We start from the raw sequence: 19,197 nt of genomic DNA on the forward strand, positions 1-19,197 counted from the left end.
GAGAAGTTCAGAGATTGGAATGAACACGGTGGCCCTGGACAGCATGTTCTCTCTGAAACAGTCTACTGATGTTATTGTGTGGGTGGAGGTTGTGCCAGCCAAGCTGACAGAATGCCCCTTAGAATAAAAGGTTCAGGCTCCGAGGATGCCAGGTGGGCAGGGCTGAGAATCTACGTTAGAGAGAAAGGTCCTGAACACCAGGCAGGCTTCTCTCAGAAAGAAGATGCTGGATCTTGGAATTGGCTTTGGTTAAGGAGCATGCAGTATTTCCTTAACCGTAAAAGGGCAGCAACCCAGCCTGCCTCCTTTACCTTTGTGTCTAAGAGCCCTGGGCAATCAGTTGACAGGTAGCAGGTGTGGAGCAGATGTGAGTGAAGGAAGAGGTTGGGGTGACGAAGCATTGGTAGATATAGGGTCCTCTCAATGCCCCTTGGCTAAGGAGATGATGAACGGTCCCCAGCTGTATTACCTCCCTAAGGAGTACATGGCCCCCAATGGTGTGGGCATGGCATAGGAGATTTGACTAACAGGTGTTTTTCCCTCTTGCCTACCGTGTGCCAAGCAGGTTGTAACCCGAGCAATGTAACCAGATTCACTTGTCCCTCCCATGTCTCTCCATTCGCCATCCACTCCCTGGCAGACACTTCCAGTATGCTTCTCTGTAACCGAGGGGTCTGTTTCTTGTCCCCTTCAGTTCCCACATGATGTTTCTAAGGGCTCACACCCATTTGGTCATACAGCTTGCTTGGAATTATATTAGAATGTATGTTAACCATTCCAATCCCAGTGGGGCATGACTTCATAAGGCTTGTCCTTTGTTCCAGGCCATCCTCCCTCCCTTCCTTCCCCAGGTCCAGCCACTATGAATTTCACCCAAACTTCAGACACTCCAGTGCTTTTGCCAGCCTGCTGGCGCCCTGTCTAATAAGAAACAGTCTACCAAGAGCCAGGAGACAAGGCAGGCGGGGCATAAGAACTTCTTTCACCTTGCCGAGCCCCAGGGCAGCCTTCTAGCCTTCCCAGTGGTTCCCATAGAGAGCTTCAGATATTAAGTTCACAGGGATGGCAAGAAATATGCCCCGCCCATTCTCAGAAGCTGGAGTCAAGTGGCCAGTCAGGAGGCACCACAGCCAGAAAGATGGCGAACAGAACTTCGTACTCTCAAAGGATGGTTTGCAGTGCTTGGAGTCTCGGGTACTTGGGCTGCGGTCAGAAGGCACCTGGACCTGGATCCAGAGCAAGGCTCTCAGTCCTTGGGATGGACTTTTATCTCAACTGGCCGAGATGGGGATTCCAGCTTAAATTATAACCTGGGCCCATCCCTTGGTGCAAACTTCTGGGCCATCCAATCCTCTGAAAACCTTTGTATGACCCCAGCAGAGGTTTCCACTCAGCCACCCACTGTTCCAACGATGGGCATGTCAGATCGCAGCAGGTTGTCCTCTACAACTCACGCCCCTAACACCACCAACAGCTCCCCTGGTCTCAGAGTATCCCCTCATGTGCACAGTGTCCCCAGTGTTCTGGTATCTCGCCTCCACAGTCTGCTGCTACTCCTAGGTGCCTGGCCGCTGCCTGTCTCTATGAGGGAGCCTCTTTTGTGGGTCTCAGCCACTTTCAATATCCCCTTCTCTGTCTTGCCTTGCCTTGGCCCCCGAGCACCATTTGGGGTCCCGGGGTCCCTGTCTCCAGTTCTCCCTCCGCCACCGCTTACGCATCTCCATCACCACCCTGAGTCCCTGCATCCCACATCGTGGTCTCCGGGGTACCCGAGGATCCCCCACGGTTCTGGCCCCAGCCTCCCGCGTCCCCCGCGTCCCCAGCCCCGCGCCGCTGACGCCATGACGCCGCGGCGGAGCGAGGGGCGGAGCGGGCGGCCGGCCGAGCGCGGCTCCAAGACCGGTCCCGCAGCAGCTGTGCGCCGTGGCCAATGGACATGGGCACGCAGGGATCGGGGCGCAAGCGGCTCCCCAACCGGGAGCGGCTGACGGCGGAGGACGACGCGCTCAACCAGATCGCGCGTGAGGTGAGCGAGGCGCGGCCACAGCTGTCAGCGTCCCCACGGTCCCCAGTCGTTCCCAGTGGTCCACAGCAGCCGCGCTTTGGGCCGGGCCCCAGGAGCACTGGGCCCCGGCTTTCATCCACGGCCTACGGACCACTCGCACCCGCCACACGCCGGTGGTGCTACTGTCCTCAGCTCCAGACCCTGGTCCTTGTGGGCCGCTAGTCCCGGGGGCTGACTCAGTCGGGCCACCCAGGGTTCAAGGTGGCGGGGTCCCAGTCGAGTGCCACCCCTTGTACCAGGAAAGGAGGTTAGGCCAATCCTGATGACCATGACCCGTGGCGGCCCTAGAAGCCACATGGCCTTGCTGAAATGGTCCCAGTTGGTTGGTGACCATTGCCACAGAGGGATCAGCTTGAGAGTAACTTAGGGGTTCCCTGTCTGGACCAGCCTGAAAGCAAGCTAGGGCATGTTTGGAGGTTTGATAAAAGTTTCCTGGACAGTTCATTACGAAGGCAAACGCGTTCGCTAATGAACTTCTTGTATGGTAAAGGAGGGCGCATGGGTGTGCGTGTCTGCACAAACGCCCGGTTTTCTCCCACAAAGATGCAACCTTTAGGCTGCGGCAGCATGCGTGACACGTGGAAAGACTAGAGCAAACTGGTAGCAGCCGCCCTGGGGGAGGGGGCCGACTGGTTAAGACGTAGGGTGGACAAAGAAATCAGAGACATTTGTATTGCCTTTCTGTTCCCTTTGAGTTGAGCGTCCTGTGCACATTTTAACTAAAGTAATAACAATAAAAAATTAAAATGTCTGTGTAGGTGAAATCTAGTCTCCTCCCCTCTCTTCTGGGCAGGTTGTGATGGAGAGTTAGCCTACGTATTATTTCCGCGTGGAAAAACTTCCCAGCAGTTTAGGCTGCGGTTATATAGGAGAAGGAGTGACTGTGGTCTTCCTGTTTGTTCTGAATGCCTGATTTCAGTTTTACTGGTCTATGGGTCTGTGTTTGCAGAGCACTGTGTAAAGAAATGGTTTTCTCTGTACAAGACAAGAGAGGGTTTTCCAGCAAACTCCTACCGGTCCCCTGAAGCCCAGTGTACAAATTCTGTCCTTTTTGTGCCCTTTTAGCTCTCCCATGTCACCCTAGTCATAAGGCCTGTGCTTACTGCAAGTTGGCAAAAGGTGCAGAGGTTAGTTGGTTGCCTGTAGAAGGCACCACCCAGGCAGGCAATATCTTATACCAAGAGCTCATTAGAGACAGGTGCACAGTGGGTGATTAATGGTGTTAGTTACAAGACCTTTGGCTAAATACAGACACTTGCTAAGTGTAGCGGTTTGAATATAATTTCCTGGTTACAACAGTCTCTTATGTGGGTCTGTGACTACCCAGCAAACAAGTGTTCCTAGGAGGGCCAGAGTGTCTCACAGGTCCTGGTGGCTGCAGGACAAAGGAATGAGAAGACTGGGAGTCCCATAAGCCAGCCTCTTATCGGCTGGTTGTTATAAAAATAGATTGGAAGCAGAGGCCAGGGAATGGTTTTGCCTTGCGCCCAGGGAGCCGCAGTCAGCAGTTATAAAGACAGGCAGGAGTCAGACCTGAGCTTCCAGACAAGTGGGACCGCTCTGTACTAACTGTGCTTCTCTAGGAAAGCCAGCTTCCCAGCTCCCCTCAACCCTGTTCTCATCTCTGTAAAAGAGGCAGACTCCCTGAAGCGTTGGGGACACACAAAGGAACAGCAGGCAAAGTATTTCCAACCAACGCATGAAATGAATGTGCCCTGAATAAGACGAACCCCGGTGAAAGTCAGCCACAGATGTGGCCCTTACTGAGACCCAGCAGCGTTCAATGAAAAGATTGGAGGGAGCAGGTGATGCTGCCTGCCCTGCTTCAAATTGGATTCTACTGGCCAACTGTGAAGTTAAATCAGTATTCAGATGGCAAATATCTAGCCCCTGAATTATTAAATGTTCTTGTGAACGTTAGCAAAATTGTCTCAGGCTTGGTTTCCAATGCACTCTTTAATCCACGATCATGGTATCCAACACCCAATCCTAAAGATCCAAGAGTTGGCAGGGAAACTGGCAAGGGTTTGGACCAAAACGGGGTCTGGAGATATGGATAGAACTGTCCTGTCAGCCCAGCGCTGGAGAGGCCGAGCTCAGAGGATGCGTGTGGACTTGGAGGCTAGTCTGGGCTACAAAGTGAGACTCTACCTCACAAAAAAGAAAGAGTGGGTTGGAACCTGTACATCAGCAGAGCCCATAGAAGACCCAACTGATTGGAAAGGTCACAGAAGGGCTTGAAGGTTTGGAATGAGAGAGAATTCCAGCTAGTGGTTAATATCAGAGGCTGCTTCCTGGAGGAAATGGTTATCTTGAGTTCTTGAAGGATGTACCTACCAGCCAGATGGTTTAGCTGCCAGGACAAAAGCCCTGACCACTTGACCTAGATATATATCGGCAGAGATTGGAAATCCCAGGAGAGAATGCTGGTACTTGTCCCTCAGTACTACAGGCTGTGTGCTGTAATAAAACCTATATGCTGACCTCATCCACAGGCAGAGGTGCTGTGTGGAAGTTCACTGACTTTAGCCTGGGCCAAGGGATCATTCCAGGATGAACCCCTGAATTATAGTCTCCTTTGTCTGCCTTTCTCCAGAGAGCTAGAAGCAGCTCTCTGAAGAATCTCTGCAGGCCTCTAGAGTTCTGCTCCAAATTCGGAGACTGGCTTCCATGAAGTCCCTGTTGCAAAAGGAGACAGGACCATCCATGCCTGGCCTGGATCGGGGGAGAGCTCCTTGTCCTGTGTACAGACCAACTAAGGACAGGGCATTCCCGGATCATTTGGGAAGTTGTATAGGCCAGAGTGGAAGTGGATCGGTTATGAGAGTGACAGGAGGAAGGTTGCCTTCAGGAAGACAAGTGGAGATTCTGGGTCAAGGTCATCAGGTGGCCTAGGTCGTAGGGGCAGGGAACCCACCCAGTGGAATAGGAGATCAGTTCTCCTTGGGCTCGGAAGTTCTCTGAGAAAGAACAGAGCCTTTCAGTGCCTCCCCCACAGTCTGCCTTGTCTCTTTCCATTTCCACAGGTCCTATCTGGCTCCAACCCAGCAAGTAGACGGGTTGTCACTGAATATGCCTTTAATATCAGTACTGAACCGATCGCCTTTGGGAGGCGAAATTCTAGCCTGATGTTGGGGGAAGGGCTCTGCCAGCACTCTCCAGACAGTAAGACATGGCCTTCTAGGGGGCTGGGAGTGCCAGGTCTCACATCTGGGCAAAAGTGTTGCTAAGGTCTTCAGAAGGTAAATCTCAACTCCTGGGTCTTCCCTTTTCCCACATAGACCTTCTACAAGGGACTTTGGGGGGGGGGTCCTGGACCTCCCCTACAGCACTCTGTCCAAGGCTGTTCAGTGTCCTCTGCAGGTCTTTTCAATGCCAGTCACAGCAGCTGGCTTCATTTGGGTTTGACAGTCATGAGCTAGAGGAGTCATCTCCTTGGGTGGTGAGTTGGTCCCTCCCTCTGTGGCCTACATGAGAAGCCTTTCCACATTCAGCAGGGCAAGGCAGGAAGAGGGAGGGGGACGTCTGATCCATAATTTCCCTGAAGCCTCTTGTCCAAGGAACCCACTGTAAGTGAATTCTCCCAGCATGGGGTCCAGGAGCACTGAAAGGTGAAAGCTCAGAGCCCACCTTCACTGGACCAAAGTTTGTATGTAGAAGATGTCTTTTCCATCCTCAGCAGAGCTCCTGGGAGAGGCATCCTGCAGTCGTTAACTCACACATGTGAGAACAGAGAATGTCACTCTCCACTCTGGTGACTTCCTGGCCTAGACTCACAGGCTGATAATACATGCCCATGTTGTCCTGCTGAACCCATGCTCTGTCCCACTTGCCTCAAGGGCTCCTGTAGGAAACCAGTAGCAGCCAAGGGCAGACTGCAGGTTCTTCTCCTGGGGAACCTGCTGTGAGCAGCACTTCTGGGTTTGGCAATCCTACTGAGATAGTCCTCCGTCTGCTCCCTGCTTATCTTTATCCTCAGGCCTCAGCCTGTGTGAAGTGAGCCTGTCTATGCATCTGCTTGTTCAAGGCCATTGGGAGTTCGATAGGTTGGGGTGTGCCCATGGGTCTAGTTCATTTTAACTCTAATCTCTACTGCCTTTAGCACCAAGCTACCTGGCTTTTTTGGATTGAGGAATCTGGGAAGAATTCAGCTACCATGCCCCACTCCTGGCCTCTGTCATAGTGGCCCATGCCCCACTCCCATACTGTGACAACACACTGGGGCCAGCCACCGCCTGAACTCAACAAAGGGAGGATGTGCTTTTTGCTACCCAACCACTTAACCTCATTCATCCTCTTTACACCTTTGTTTCCCAAGCCTAGTCAACTCATAGAAACCAGTGGACACTGGATGGCTATGCCCCTCGTGGTTAGGTTATTACTGCGCAGTCAGGAAGTGGTGGTACCCCCACTTTCCATAGCGTAGGGGAACATGTGGCTGTTCATTGTCCAATGTGAAGAACTGCCTCACTTCAAATACTAATGTAGCCACCCTGGGTGTCCCTCCTAAGAGAGACACAACTCTGGGGGATGGGCATCATCTGTGAGGTATTATGAATGGTCAAACCAGCAGTTCCTGGGCCTGTGAGCTTGGACTGGTGACGTGATTTCCAAAAGCTGGAAAAAGCTAAGAGAGGATTCAGAGTTTCATCTGGACCATCCGCTGTCTCTGGTGGCCTCCAGGCCCCACCCATTGCTATTTCTATCAGAGCCAGCTGTCACTTCCTCCATCTGAGGACAGTCTAAGTGATTCCTAGCCCCATGCTCAGTGTTGGGGTTTTCCTGTGAAAGGCTGAAGAGACCTTCGGCTGAATGGTGAAGACCACAGTCCTGGACTGTAGTTAAGATTGTCACCTGTAAGTCTCATCAAAGTCTGGGACACAAAAGGAAGGAAACAGCACTGAGCCAGCCACTCTCAGAAGCTTCATCCCACAAGCGTACTAAGTCCCATCAGAAGAGGACAGCATCTGTTTAGTGGCCTAAGACTTCACTGCTGATGACAGCCTATGTTCAGGCCAACTTCTCCCATCCCTTGGGACGCTGTCTCTAGCTGACCTGGGAGCCCTCAGTGTAGCCTTTCGTGAGGCAGACACTAGTACTCTCTGCCTCCCTCTATCTGGGACTTCCGCTTTTCATGTCTCCATCTGGAAAGCTTTGACTTTTACCTCAGCAAACTAATGTGCAGTTTTACCCTTGTTCGTGTTCTCAGACCATTACCAACACAGACGAACAGTTCTTTTCATTGTTTTTCAAATTTAGGGTTTTTTTAATTTTTCATTTTGTGTGTGTGTGTGTGTGTGTGTGTGTGTGTGTGTGTGTGTGTGTGTGTGTGTGAAATTTATGTGCACCATGGGCATGTAGGAGGCAAGAATATTTTGGATCCCCTGGAACTGGAGTTACAGACGGTTGTGAGCCACCCTTCTGGGTGCTGGGAACCGAACCCAGGTTTGCTGCAGAAGCAATTAGTGGTCTCAATGGCTGGTCTGTCTCTTTGGCTCCTGAACTATCCTCTGAATGTTTGTCAGACCCTGACACTTCTCCGGTGACATGGCTTGTGACATCACTGTGTGCATTGGTTTGAAAGCACGAATAATAAACTCAGTCACCCACATTGAGTCAGTGTTACAGTCCAGATAAAAATCAAAGCACTGCCCTTTGGTGTTCTTTAACCAAGAGCTAGTCCAGATTGCAATTCTCTGTTTTCCCTCCTTTGTCTTCTGTTATCCCTGCCTGCCTGTGGTGTGAGTGCATCTGGGCCTGTCTGAATACTGTCCTGTGAATCTGTCCCTGTATCTCCGTCTCTGTGTCTCACAAAGGGCTCAGCTCTGTCTCTTATTGACCAGCACAGAAAGTGTCACATGAGTAAGGAGTGAAGGACACTCTACAGAAATCTTTAACAAAATTTTACAAGGGATTAAGTCACAGATTCCAACTGACCCCAACTTAGAAACAGTAGTATAAACATTTTTCACCAAGCAACATACAAATGTTGTGGGAAACGTTAATGCTGGATACTCAGTTTATAAGGTTATTCCAACCTATATTTCAGCAAATAGCATAACAAACACATTGTTCTCTGGGCCAGGGGCGTGGAAGAATACATAATGTAAGATTATAGCTATGGACTAACTTAGGTTATAAAAGCTGGTTACATGGGAAACCCAAGGTGAGTCAGGCTGATTAGTACGTTGCTTTTTGAAAGGTAGATCAAGAAAACAGGCTGAGTCCACAGTAGGACGTCAGTCTTGAGTCTTACATGACCTCAAGGTGTATTATGAATTTTCTGTGAAGTCCAGCAAAAGTTCCAGTTTCTAGAATATCAAAGATATCTTCATGAATAATGCATTGCCACTGTAAAAGCTAAATATTTTAAAGGGCCCATAAGTCCCTGGATGGCCTGGCAAGTGACATGGTTTTCACAAATGTTACACATATAAGTAAATATTCCATTATTAAAGTGCAGCTTATAAAAGTATTCTTCATAGGTTTATCTAGTTTAGACGCTGTCTGTTGGCTTCCTGGGTTGAAGACTGAGAGTAATACTGATAGTCCTCTTTCCATGAGGTATGTGGCTAAGAGGGCAATGAGAGATGTAAGGGCTCAGACCAATGGCCAAAGTGCACACAATCCTTGTTCAGGAAACGCTGGTGGAAGTAACAGTGTTGCATACCACACATCACTCTGGGAGCCAGCCAGCCCAAGGAGTTATTTCTTTTTATTTAAACTGCTTACTCATTCCCATATCTATGATTTGTAATTCTTCAAAGTCTTAACAAACCCTTTATGGTGCCATTTTGTAATACAACTAGACAAGTCAGAGCATCATCCCATTCTGTTTATTCCCCACAACCCTCCCTCCCAGTCAGGTCTGGGTATCCTCGGGCTCTGACCCTCAGCTCTTGTTCCCTTCTTACAGCTCTGAAGAATCAATCCTTTTGTCTTTTTGGATGGGGAAGGTTGAGTCCCTGTTTCTTGGATTGTAATTGTCTTTCTTGGCTCACAACTTGGTTTTGCTGGAACATGTCCTTCAGAACAAGGGTACCTTTTCCAAATATTTGCACACCTAAAAATGCCTCCCGTTCTGCCCACCCACTTGATTGATAGGTTGGTTGTATATAGAGGTCTAGGTTAAAAATAAGTTTCCAAAGAATGTCAATGGTTTCTCCTTTGAAGTGGTTGCCGATCGGCATTGTTAATTGGAAAGAGCCCTCTGTAGAAAGTGAGGGTGGCACTTGGTCCTCTGTGGGGGAAAGGCTGCAATTTGTTGGCATTCACTTGAAGAAACACTGACCGAGCCACAGTGGAAGAGCGTGGGAAGTACCGCAAGCAGGTTTGTCAAGGACCTGCTGTATTTCCTACCAAGGCAGCAAGTCAGTGTGGAAAAGTGAGACCAAAAATAAAATTCTGCCATCATTTTAGGGCCTCTTCCTGTTTTATTCTAGCATTTAGGGCTGTTCTGAGAATTTTAGTTCTTTCCATGATTCCAGGTTATTACCTCCTTCTGTTCTCTGGACCCTGTAGCGGTCACCGTTCTTTCTATCCTAGGCTTTTCCCATATGTATTGAGCATGACTGGCTTCATTCAATCTGGAAATGACTATCCAGAAGTTCAGTGAGGTTTCTGGTGTCCCCACCAGCCAGCCCTCTTCTCTTCTGGACATGATGACTGAGCTTCCTTTTGTTCTGTCTACATGTCTGTCTTTTGTTATATCGTCTGGGACAGAATTCAAGTTAATTTTAAATTTTGTTTTATTGTATATTTTAATTATTTTGAGACATAAACCAGATCTGCCTTGAAATCACATAGATCCTCCTGCCTCTGCCTCCCAAGTGCTGGGATTAGAAGTGTACTCGGATCACATATATTTATTTATATGTGTATATGTGCATACATACATGCATGTACATCTTTTAGGGCAAACCTCAAAGAATTACATGTGGAAGTCACTTCTCTCTCCACCATTCAAATTGCAGGGCTAAAACTCAAGTTGTCAGTCTTGGAGCAAGTGTATTTACCCACTGAATCATCTGACCAGCCCCCTTCTCTCTGTCTCTCTGTCTCTCTGTCTCTCTGTCTCTCCTCTTTTCTTCTCTCTTGTCTCTCTTCCTCTCTCTCTCCTCCCTCTCCTCCTACCATCCTTTCCTTCTCTCTCCAAAATACAAAGTCTCACTATGTAGTCTAGGCTGGTCTTGAACTCACTATCTTACTACAAAGCGGATAAATCACTCATTAGTTTGGAGGGTTTTTGTTGTTGTTGTTGTTGTTGTTGTTGTTTTTAAAGTAAGATTTTTTAGCTAGATTTAGGGACACATAGCTGTGATATATTTACCCTTGAAAAGCAGAAGCAGGAAGATTGCAAGAAGCTTAAGGCCAGCTTGGGTTACAGGATGGCCGGGGTGATCTAGCAAGATCTTGTCTCAAAAATTAATAATGAAAGAGAGGGGAGGGGGGAAACTTTAACAAAATAACAGCAAAAAAATTTTTTTCTGACATTCAGCATCGAGAATCAATTCATTTATTGGTTTGTCAAATTCTCTGGGACCTGAGATACACCAGGGGTTGGGGTAGGCAGACTGTGATCCAGTTTGGCAGGAGTAAACTCTCAGGTCAGCAGCCTGTGAGAGCCAGGAACAGTCAGCATCGAGCCACTGGTGCCCCCGTCAGGATTTCTATTCCCTTGGTATGATTCACCAGGCAGCTCTGACCTGTTTATATAGAGCACCACAGGGGCTCGCACCCCATCCGGGGGTTCACACACCATCTGGGGACTCACATGCCATCACACACGCTGTCCAGGGGCTTGCACACCATCAGGGACTCGCATGCCATCCAGAGAACTCACACACCGTCCATTCTGCTTTTCATCCCTTCCTATGGTGCATTGCTACCCTTATCCTTGGTTTCTTTTATTCTTCCTTCCTACCATCTTCTATGACTGACATCCCTCGTCTTATCCCAAATATCCGGAGATGTGTCTCACCGCCTCTGGCACGTTTGCTCTCTCTCCGTGCAGCGTGGCCTGTGGACTATCCTGGTTGTGGTGAGAATTGTCTGTGTCTCTGAAGGCTCTCACAAGAGCTACCACCATCCTTGATCACTGCTGCAGTGTGGCAGTGAAACTGAGGACCTTTATTCTCTAGTGTTTCGAAACGGATTGAAATAGCCACGTAGCCAGCAGCCACAGAGCTGGCCAAGTTCTGGGGCGATGATTTATCCCATATGGAGCTATATCATAATAGGCATAGTCCATAATTTGAAATCCCAGTTGAGTTTTCTGGAGCCATATATCACTCACATTCTGGCACAGAAGTGGAGAGAAATGGTGTACAAGTGGAAGGGGATAACCTATAGTGGCGGTTCGCCTGAAGCTGGTGTAGTTATGGTAAGGTGGTGGAGTGTGTCCTGTAGCACTCAGCAGGTGCTAGTACTGAGAGGGTGGTGGACATTTCCTGCTTGCATGTGGCTCAGGAAGATAAGCTGGTGGCCTTGGTGCTTTGCGTCTAGTTGGGATGTGGCCAAGGACCCAGGGCTGAAACTAAATATGGAATGAGCGCACTCACACACACACACACACACACACACACACACACTCACTCACACACACACACACACACACTCACACACACTCACATATTCACACACACACACACTCACACACACACACACTCACACACTCACTCACACACTCACACACTCACACATACACTCACACACTCACACACACTCACACACACATTCATACTCACACACACACACTCACATACTCACACTCACATACTCACACTCACACACACACTCACACACACACACTCACATACTCACACTCACACACACTCTCACACACACATACTCACACACACACATACACATACTCACACACACTCACACACAACACTCACACACATATACTCACACACACACACACACACTCACACACACACACACAAAGGGACTGATATATTGACGGGTTCGTCCTTAGTTGCTGGTAGTGTTTGGGAAGGATCTTAGAAGCCTTAGGAGGTGGGGTCTAGCTGAAGGAATTAGAGCAATGGGGTGTGTCTTTGGAGGTGGGTTTTGTCTGAGGGTCTTTCTCTGTCTTTTACTCTCTGTTAGCTGCCTGTAGTGAAGTAGGAAGCCTTGACCACAAGCTCCCACCACCACGTTCTTGTCCTCAGGATCATGGCCTAACTCCTGACGTCTTCCTCATTCCCTTAAGTTATTATAGCAGGTATTTCATCTTAGCGATGCTGTCCTCCGCACAAAGGACTCAGTATCAATACTGTATTCAGTATTCTATTTCTTGGTCCTCAGTTTAAATCAACAGGAGGATGCACTTAGGTTCCCCATAGGACTTCATCCTCCAGTAGGCTAGGTGAGTGACCGTCTTGAGTAACAGCCTGAAGACCTGGACCTTACAGGCCAGGCTTGTTCACAACTGTTTATCTTTGGGCTTATCTGACCTCTTAGAAGCTACCAAATTACCTCCCTATTTTTAACCTATGCCTCCAGACAGCCAGGGTGGTTGCCACATGGGTTGAGACAAGGTGATAGCCTCCTAACTCCTCATTTCGGTTTCCAGTGTCTTTGTTCATACTTTGGGGTTCCTTAGCCTAGATGCCATTGGCTTTGGGAACCAGCTGATACCCTTGTGTGTGTGTGTGTGTGTGTGTGTGTGTGTGTGTGTGTGTGGTTGTATATACCATAGAAGGCTCTGCAACATCCCAGTTTCTGATCAGAAGATGCCAGTAACTCCAGCTCCTTGGTGGTGATAGAACGTGTTTCCAGATGTTATCAGATGGCTCCTGGGGGAGAACACTGATTTAGACCTTGCCTCCCATCTGTTGAGTGTGTGCCTTGAGCACAGATACTGTGGAATTCTGGAAGCTCTACTCTGACTCTGTCAGGCAAGTGGCTCTTCTCTGAGGGCAGGCAGAAAGACTAGCTCATTTTTTTTTTTTTTTTTTTTTTTTTTTTTTTTTTTTTTTGGTATTTCTTCCATCAGACCTTCTAGGAAGTTGTAGAGAGGGGGACCATTACCCTGGAGGCAGAGAGTGGGATGGGAGGGAGATTGGGCAGGTCTAGAAGTCAGCTTTGGATTCTGGAAGTGGGGACCTCAGCTGTAAATTTGATGGCACTTGGCTGTGTTCTGGAAGTATGGTGGCATTGCATGTGGGGGGCTGATATAGCAACACCCTACAGACTGAGTAGTAGCTTAGTTGTTAGCTGTTCACAGTCCTGGATGCCACAAGTTCAAGGTCAAGGCATATTCTGGTACAACCTGGTCTGCTACATCAGATGCCTACTTGAAATCCAGTGTCCAAGTCAGGGTTTCTATTCCTGCACAAAACATCATGACCAAGAAGCAAGTTGGGAGGAAAGGATTTATTCAGCTTACACTTCCATATCGCTGTTCATCACCAAAGGAAGTCAGGACTGGAACCCAAGCAGGTCAGGAAGCAGGAGCTGATGCAGAGGCCATGGAGGGACATTTCTTACTGGCTTGCTTCCCCTGGCTTGCTCAGCCTGCTTTCTTACAGAACCCAGGTCTACCAGCCCAGGGATGGCACCACCCACAGTGGTCTGGGCCCTCCCCCCTTGATCACTAGTTGAGAAACTCTCATACAGCTGGATCTCATGGAGGCATTTCCTCAACTGAGGCTCCTTTCTCTGTGATAACTCCAGTTTGTGTCAAGTTGACACAAAACCAGCCAGTACATCCAGGTATGGTTGCAGAGGGAAAGTGGAACACATCCATGAAATGTGAGGGTGGAGCTGGAGGGCCATTAATACTCAACCCAGATTAGCAGGGCACAGATAAGGGCCAACAAATGATCAATTTCATCCACCTTTCCACAGGATTAAAATTGTCTCCATGCCTCCTACAAAACCACATAGCTGAACTTCTTAAAATAGATGCTGGGTCACTGTCTTGCCCAGAATCCCCTCCCCAGCACCCTTGAGTCCCTGAAGCTCCCGTCTTGGCAACTTCCTCATGGCCCCATATTCCCAGAATGCACTGTGCAGCCTTCATCCCTCCTTCTGTTGCTAAGACAGCACTGTCTGGCTGAGGACTCACCCTTACTCTACCCAGGGCCGGCCATTCCCTTAGCCCTTGGGAAAGGAGTCACCCTGGGCTGCTGAATGGGACAGGAAGGCCTTGGGCTTAATGTAGGTTTAATGCTCCTCACAGTATGTCTCCACTTGTCTGATGCCTCAACCCTTTAAATACAGTTCCTTGCGTTGTGGTGACACCCCTCCCCGCAACCAAAAGATTATTTTCATTGCTACTTCACAACGGTAGTTTTGCCACTGTCATGAATTGTAATATAGACACCTGTGTTTTCTGGCAGTCTTTGGGGGCACCTGTGAAAGGGGTTGTGACCCACAGGTTGAGAACCACTGCTCTAGCACATTTCCCAGCCGCTAGCCCTCGGATAGCAGTTTATAAATTGTTCCTCAGGAGCGAGGAACAGTAACAGATCACAACCCTCAGCATGGTCACTTTGTACCACATACGGTTTGTATCCTGCTCTTTCAGGTTCAGAGCAACTTTAGATGAGGCCCACCTTCTCCTAGGAAGGCTCCCTATACCTAGTCTTCAACAGCTGGTGCTTTCTCTTTAAGCCCCCACTGGGTCCCATAGTGATGGATTTTTCTCAGTGGTGAGTGGAGCTCAGCTCTGCTGCCAACTGTGTCTATATATACTGTGGATCTCTGACTACCTGGAGGTCCCCGGGTATAGACGGAAGGCAGGAGCCACTAAGAGGGTTCATGGTTTATGTGCATCCACTTACTCAAAGAATACACTGTCCCCTCCCACCCTCACATGCTGGTGTTCCTCCTTTGAGGTCTCTGGTCCATGGCACTTCTTTGGGATGCCTCACGACCTGCCCAGTTCCCACCCAGTCTGAAATGTATCCCTTTCCCAGATTTCTCTCCTTGATCAATGAGCTGTGGTCTCCTCTTGCCCTTCCCCCCCATCACCATGAAGCCTCCAGGTTGCCCAGCCCTATGATTGGCGGGCCTCCTGCTGCCAAGGTACCACCTGTGGGAGAAAGGCAGTCAAAGGTTAAGAGTGACTTCCTATTCGGTCTGTGAATACAGTGTTTGTTTCTCAGGCAAGTTACCAGTCTCTGTCTGAGTCCATGCACAGGTGGATGGAATGGTTCTTATGGCCATTCTTGATCGTCACAGCTCCTCAGCTCTCAGCATGCTCGGAAGCTGCAGACTCTCTGCCCTTTAGCTTCTTCAGAGTTCACCAGCAAAAGGCCAGCAACCCCCAAGCCACAGTCGTCCCTGTGGCCAAGGCCTCTGGGCTCTTCTTGCTGTGAGAACTTTTCCTCCCAGCTCCCCAGCCCAGCAGCATCCCCTAAGAGGCTCCCTGAGTCATGCTGAGTCTTTCATGGGAAATCAACCTTGGGCTCCACAGCTCCGCTCCAATGCTGCCATCTCTGAGGAAGTTGAAGGGTCCCTGAGCTCCAGTGCTCCCTCCTGAGGGATGGAGACTGTAATAAAATCATGGCACAGGGGAGCTGGTGTGAATACCGTACGTGTGGTGAGCATGCTGTCTGTGCACACATGCTCAGCAGGGGAGCTCTCTTACACACCCTCAGACATTGTACAGGACATCCTACCAGCCACAGACGTATGAGTGCAATGGTTGCCTGCCTGTTACCTCTGCTCAAAGAGGCAGAGGGGGCCTGACACCTGTCCCCAGGTCAAAACTCTTATCAAGACTTGACATTCCAGGTTTCTCTTTCCCCTTAAGACTCCGGGTTTCTACATCCGGGTTCTCCCTCGGGCTCCTGGCTGAAGGTTCTACTCTAGGACCCAAGCCCTGCTACATCAGGTTCCAAGCACCAGGTTCTGCTCTAGAATCTAGGCTCCTTGTTCCGTTCAAGACTCCAAGCTTTGGGTTTCAGGCTTGGCTCCAGGCTTCAGGCTGTCTGACAGGGCTAGGGAAAGGCATCTTTGAGGTGGGATATCGGCCACCTGCTTGCCTCCCAGAATTCGTATCTGGGCTAACACATACCAGCCCTAAAGGGCCCCAGTGGTTTCGGGCTCACTTGTATCTGTTGCTGGACACGGGCAACATGCTCACTGGCTCCAGAGGTTTCGTTGTTCTCATAGTTCTGACTGTCCTGAAACTCATGTAAACCAGGCTGGCCTTGAACTCACAGAGATTCGCCTGCCACTGCCTCCTGTGTGCTGGGAGTACGGGTGTGCGCTGCCACTCCCAGCTCGAGTGCTCTTTACAAAGCACACTCTCTGGGCTTGACAATGTCATTGCCTTTTTTCTGTAGCTGAAAAGCCAGCCTAGGCCTGGACTCTCCGTCAGGAAGGCAGGGGCTGGAAGTGTGGCAGGAAACACCAAAGGCATGTATATCTGTACACGCCTATGTATGACCTTCCCCGGCCTTGGAGGCCCTGGTCCCTTCAGGTTCCCTGGAGATGGGGAAGAGGTGCACTGGAGTTGCCATCTCCATGACGACCACAGATGTTCAGGAACATCAGGGTTATACCAGCTTGTCAAGGAGAAGCTCAGTTAGGCTGGAAATACTGTCCCCAGCCCACTCAGGCCTCAATGGAATCTCTCTAAGCTTCAGTGTTGCCTGGTGGGGCTCCTGTGTGACTGCTCAGTCTTTACCACAAGAGGAGGAGGATGGCATGAGTCTTGTGTGATGAGAGCCAGAGTCCTGCCCCCACCAACCAGAGCCTAGCACACACGTGTGCTCTCTCCTTCCCTTCCTCTTTCCCTCCTTGCCTCCCTCCCTCCTCTCACGTATTACACAGATGTAAATTGTATATCAAAAACACATGTCCCACTTGGGATGGGTTGCATGTATGTCTCCTAAATGGTTCCATCCCCCAGATATGGCTGTCACAGGAGCATCTCTGAAGCAGTATCTGGAAAGTTGTTTTGCCCAATTCTGAGAAAGCTAAACATGTTACAATAGCGCCTAGAGACTTGGCTTGCACTTTCTGACCCAGTGGTTCTCAAAATGTGGCCTCCAGGCACAGGGTCTCCCTCCCCTGGAAGCAGTTAAACTTGTTGGATCCAGAGCCCTGGGTGGGGTAGAGCCTGTGCAGTATATCTGCTGGTGTGTGAGGAGTCCTGACCATCAATCAGGACTGTCCGTTTGGGTGGGATAAAGGACCCGGTCATCCTGTATCCCCATCATCCCATAACTCCAGTGAATGATGCAGCCTCTTTTTGCTCAGCAATGCATTCGGTTATGATTGCTGCTCTGACTTTAGACCCAAGGCTGCCAAGAGCTGCCTGCCAAGGAACTGCCCCGTCATAGCACCTTTCTGAGGTAGAACCTGGTGGTGGCCCTCACCCTGGGGGTGGCTCTTAGTACCTAGCAGATGCTGAGTCCCTGAGGGAACATCGAGGGAATGAATTCCCAATAAGTGGACTTAGTCTTACTTCAAAGTAACATCTGAAGGTTCTTCTTTAGAACCAGCTGTGTATTGTGCACATAGCTGAGAAGTAGCCGGTGCCTAGGAGTAGCAGGAATCAGGCTGGTACAGTATTGGTTCTGTGGGCCTGAGCTTTGGTCAATGCATTTTAGCAGGTGGTTTATGACCTCATCCCCCTTCGTGTGATGGGATAGAGACGGGGACAGTTATAGCAAGACACTGAACCCTTTTTTGGTCCACTCCTACAATTCCTGGTACCCTGTTTCCATGACTTCTTTCCTGGCACCGCCCCGCTGGCTTTCTTGTAATGTTGCACATGAGGGAAAAAAATTCTTTCCAACAATCCAGGGGAGGGGCCTGTGACCTCACTAAGGGCTGCGTGGGCGATCAGGTTGCCTAGCATACTGCCAGTGTGCTGAGATCCCACACCCTAAAAAGGCATTCATTGTGTCCAGGAAGGCTCCTGCCTCGGATGGTGGCACTCACCCAGGGACTGAAGTCATTTGGACCCTGTATAGAACGTTCTCCTGTGTAGCTGCCCTGCTGGGGCGAAGCACTTGAATGGCAGGAATTTCAGTGTATTAATAGGCTCTGCCAGGTGCAATAAATAGCTGCCTTTGCCTGACCTTCACCTCTCACAGCGCTGAGCTTCTGGGAAGCCCTGAGCACCCCTGAAGTAACAATTTCCATTTGAGGGAGGGTCTCCCTGAGTAGGGGCAGGCAGCAGTGGGCTGGGCCCCTTCGATGAAAACAGAAAAGTGAATAAAATGTTGAAGTTGTGTCTCACGAAAGCAGGAAGTCAGCTAGGCTAGTCTCCCGCACCTCCTATTCCCCCACCCCACCCCCACTGCTGGGGATGGAATTCTGGGCCTCTTGGCACACAGAGGCAAAGATTCTGTCCTCAAGCCCCAGCCTCAGACTGATCTTTAAGGCAGAATATAACCTGATTTTATGCAAGATGTTTTTTTTAAAGCTTAGACTTATTCTAGTTCATTTTTTTATCAGCAATAAAACTCAGAGTAAGCAAAGGAAAGGTTTATGTTGGCTTACAGTCTCCAAGGTCTCAGTCCATAGTCGGCTGGCTCCGTGGAGTCTCGGCCTGTGAACGAGACAGACTGCGTAACAGGAAGGCATGCTAGAGGGGTTTGTCTCACCCATAACCAGGAGGGTGAGGCTGGGAGAGGAAAGGGCCCAGGATAAGGTGGACCTTTTCAGGGCACCCATTCTTGTAACCTACTTCTTCCAAGTAAACTCCACCCCACACCCCCAGTACCCATCACTTCCCAGTAATACCATCAAGTTACGAATCCAGAGCTGGGGAGCTGGTTCAGTCAGAAAAGTGCCACACAAAGGCCCAGCTCTCCAACTGTAAAGTTAGTGCCTCTCTCCCCAACTCCATTTGATGGAAGCCGGTTACTGACCCAGTGCCCAGGCTGGAGGGAAGATATAAGGCTCATACCTTAGTGGTATGGTTAGTTTAGAAAGTGATCCTGGAGCGAATGACCCGTGTCACCCTAAAGCATTTGCCAGTGACTCAGTAACTGTTTTTATTCACGTTTTTCAGTGATGAGGATCGAACTTAGGCAAGCGCTCTGCCACTGAGCTACCGTGCCAGCCCTCTTATCTACTCATTTGGAGACAAGCCCCTGCTGCCTTCCAGCATGCAGCCAGCCTCGCCTCGGCCTCCCCGGGGCTGAGGTTACAGACAT

The 19,197-nt window shown here is 49.7% G+C and overlaps 1 protein-coding gene across 11 annotated transcripts in view; it reads left to right on the forward strand.

Annotated features, from left to right (window-relative positions):
* The first annotated feature begins 1,881 nt into the window (after positions 1-1,881).
* The window catches only part of LRRFIP1 (LRR binding FLII interacting protein 1), a 123,753-nt gene continuing 106,437 nt past the window's right edge, over positions 1,882-19,197 (forward strand). For all 11 annotated transcript variants that reach the window (XM_080933158.1, XM_080933159.1, XM_080933161.1 and 8 more), the window contains exon 1: positions 1,882-2,026. In XM_080933158.1, coding sequence (XP_080789284.1) covers positions 1,931-2,026 — 96 coding nt within the window. In that variant the 5' untranslated portion in view covers positions 1,882-1,930. The remainder of the gene's footprint in view (positions 2,027-19,197) is intronic.

Source organism: Micromys minutus (genome assembly GCF_963924665.1).
Source record: "Micromys minutus genome assembly, chromosome: 19".
Lineage (NCBI taxonomy): Eukaryota > Metazoa > Chordata > Mammalia > Rodentia > Muridae > Micromys > Micromys minutus.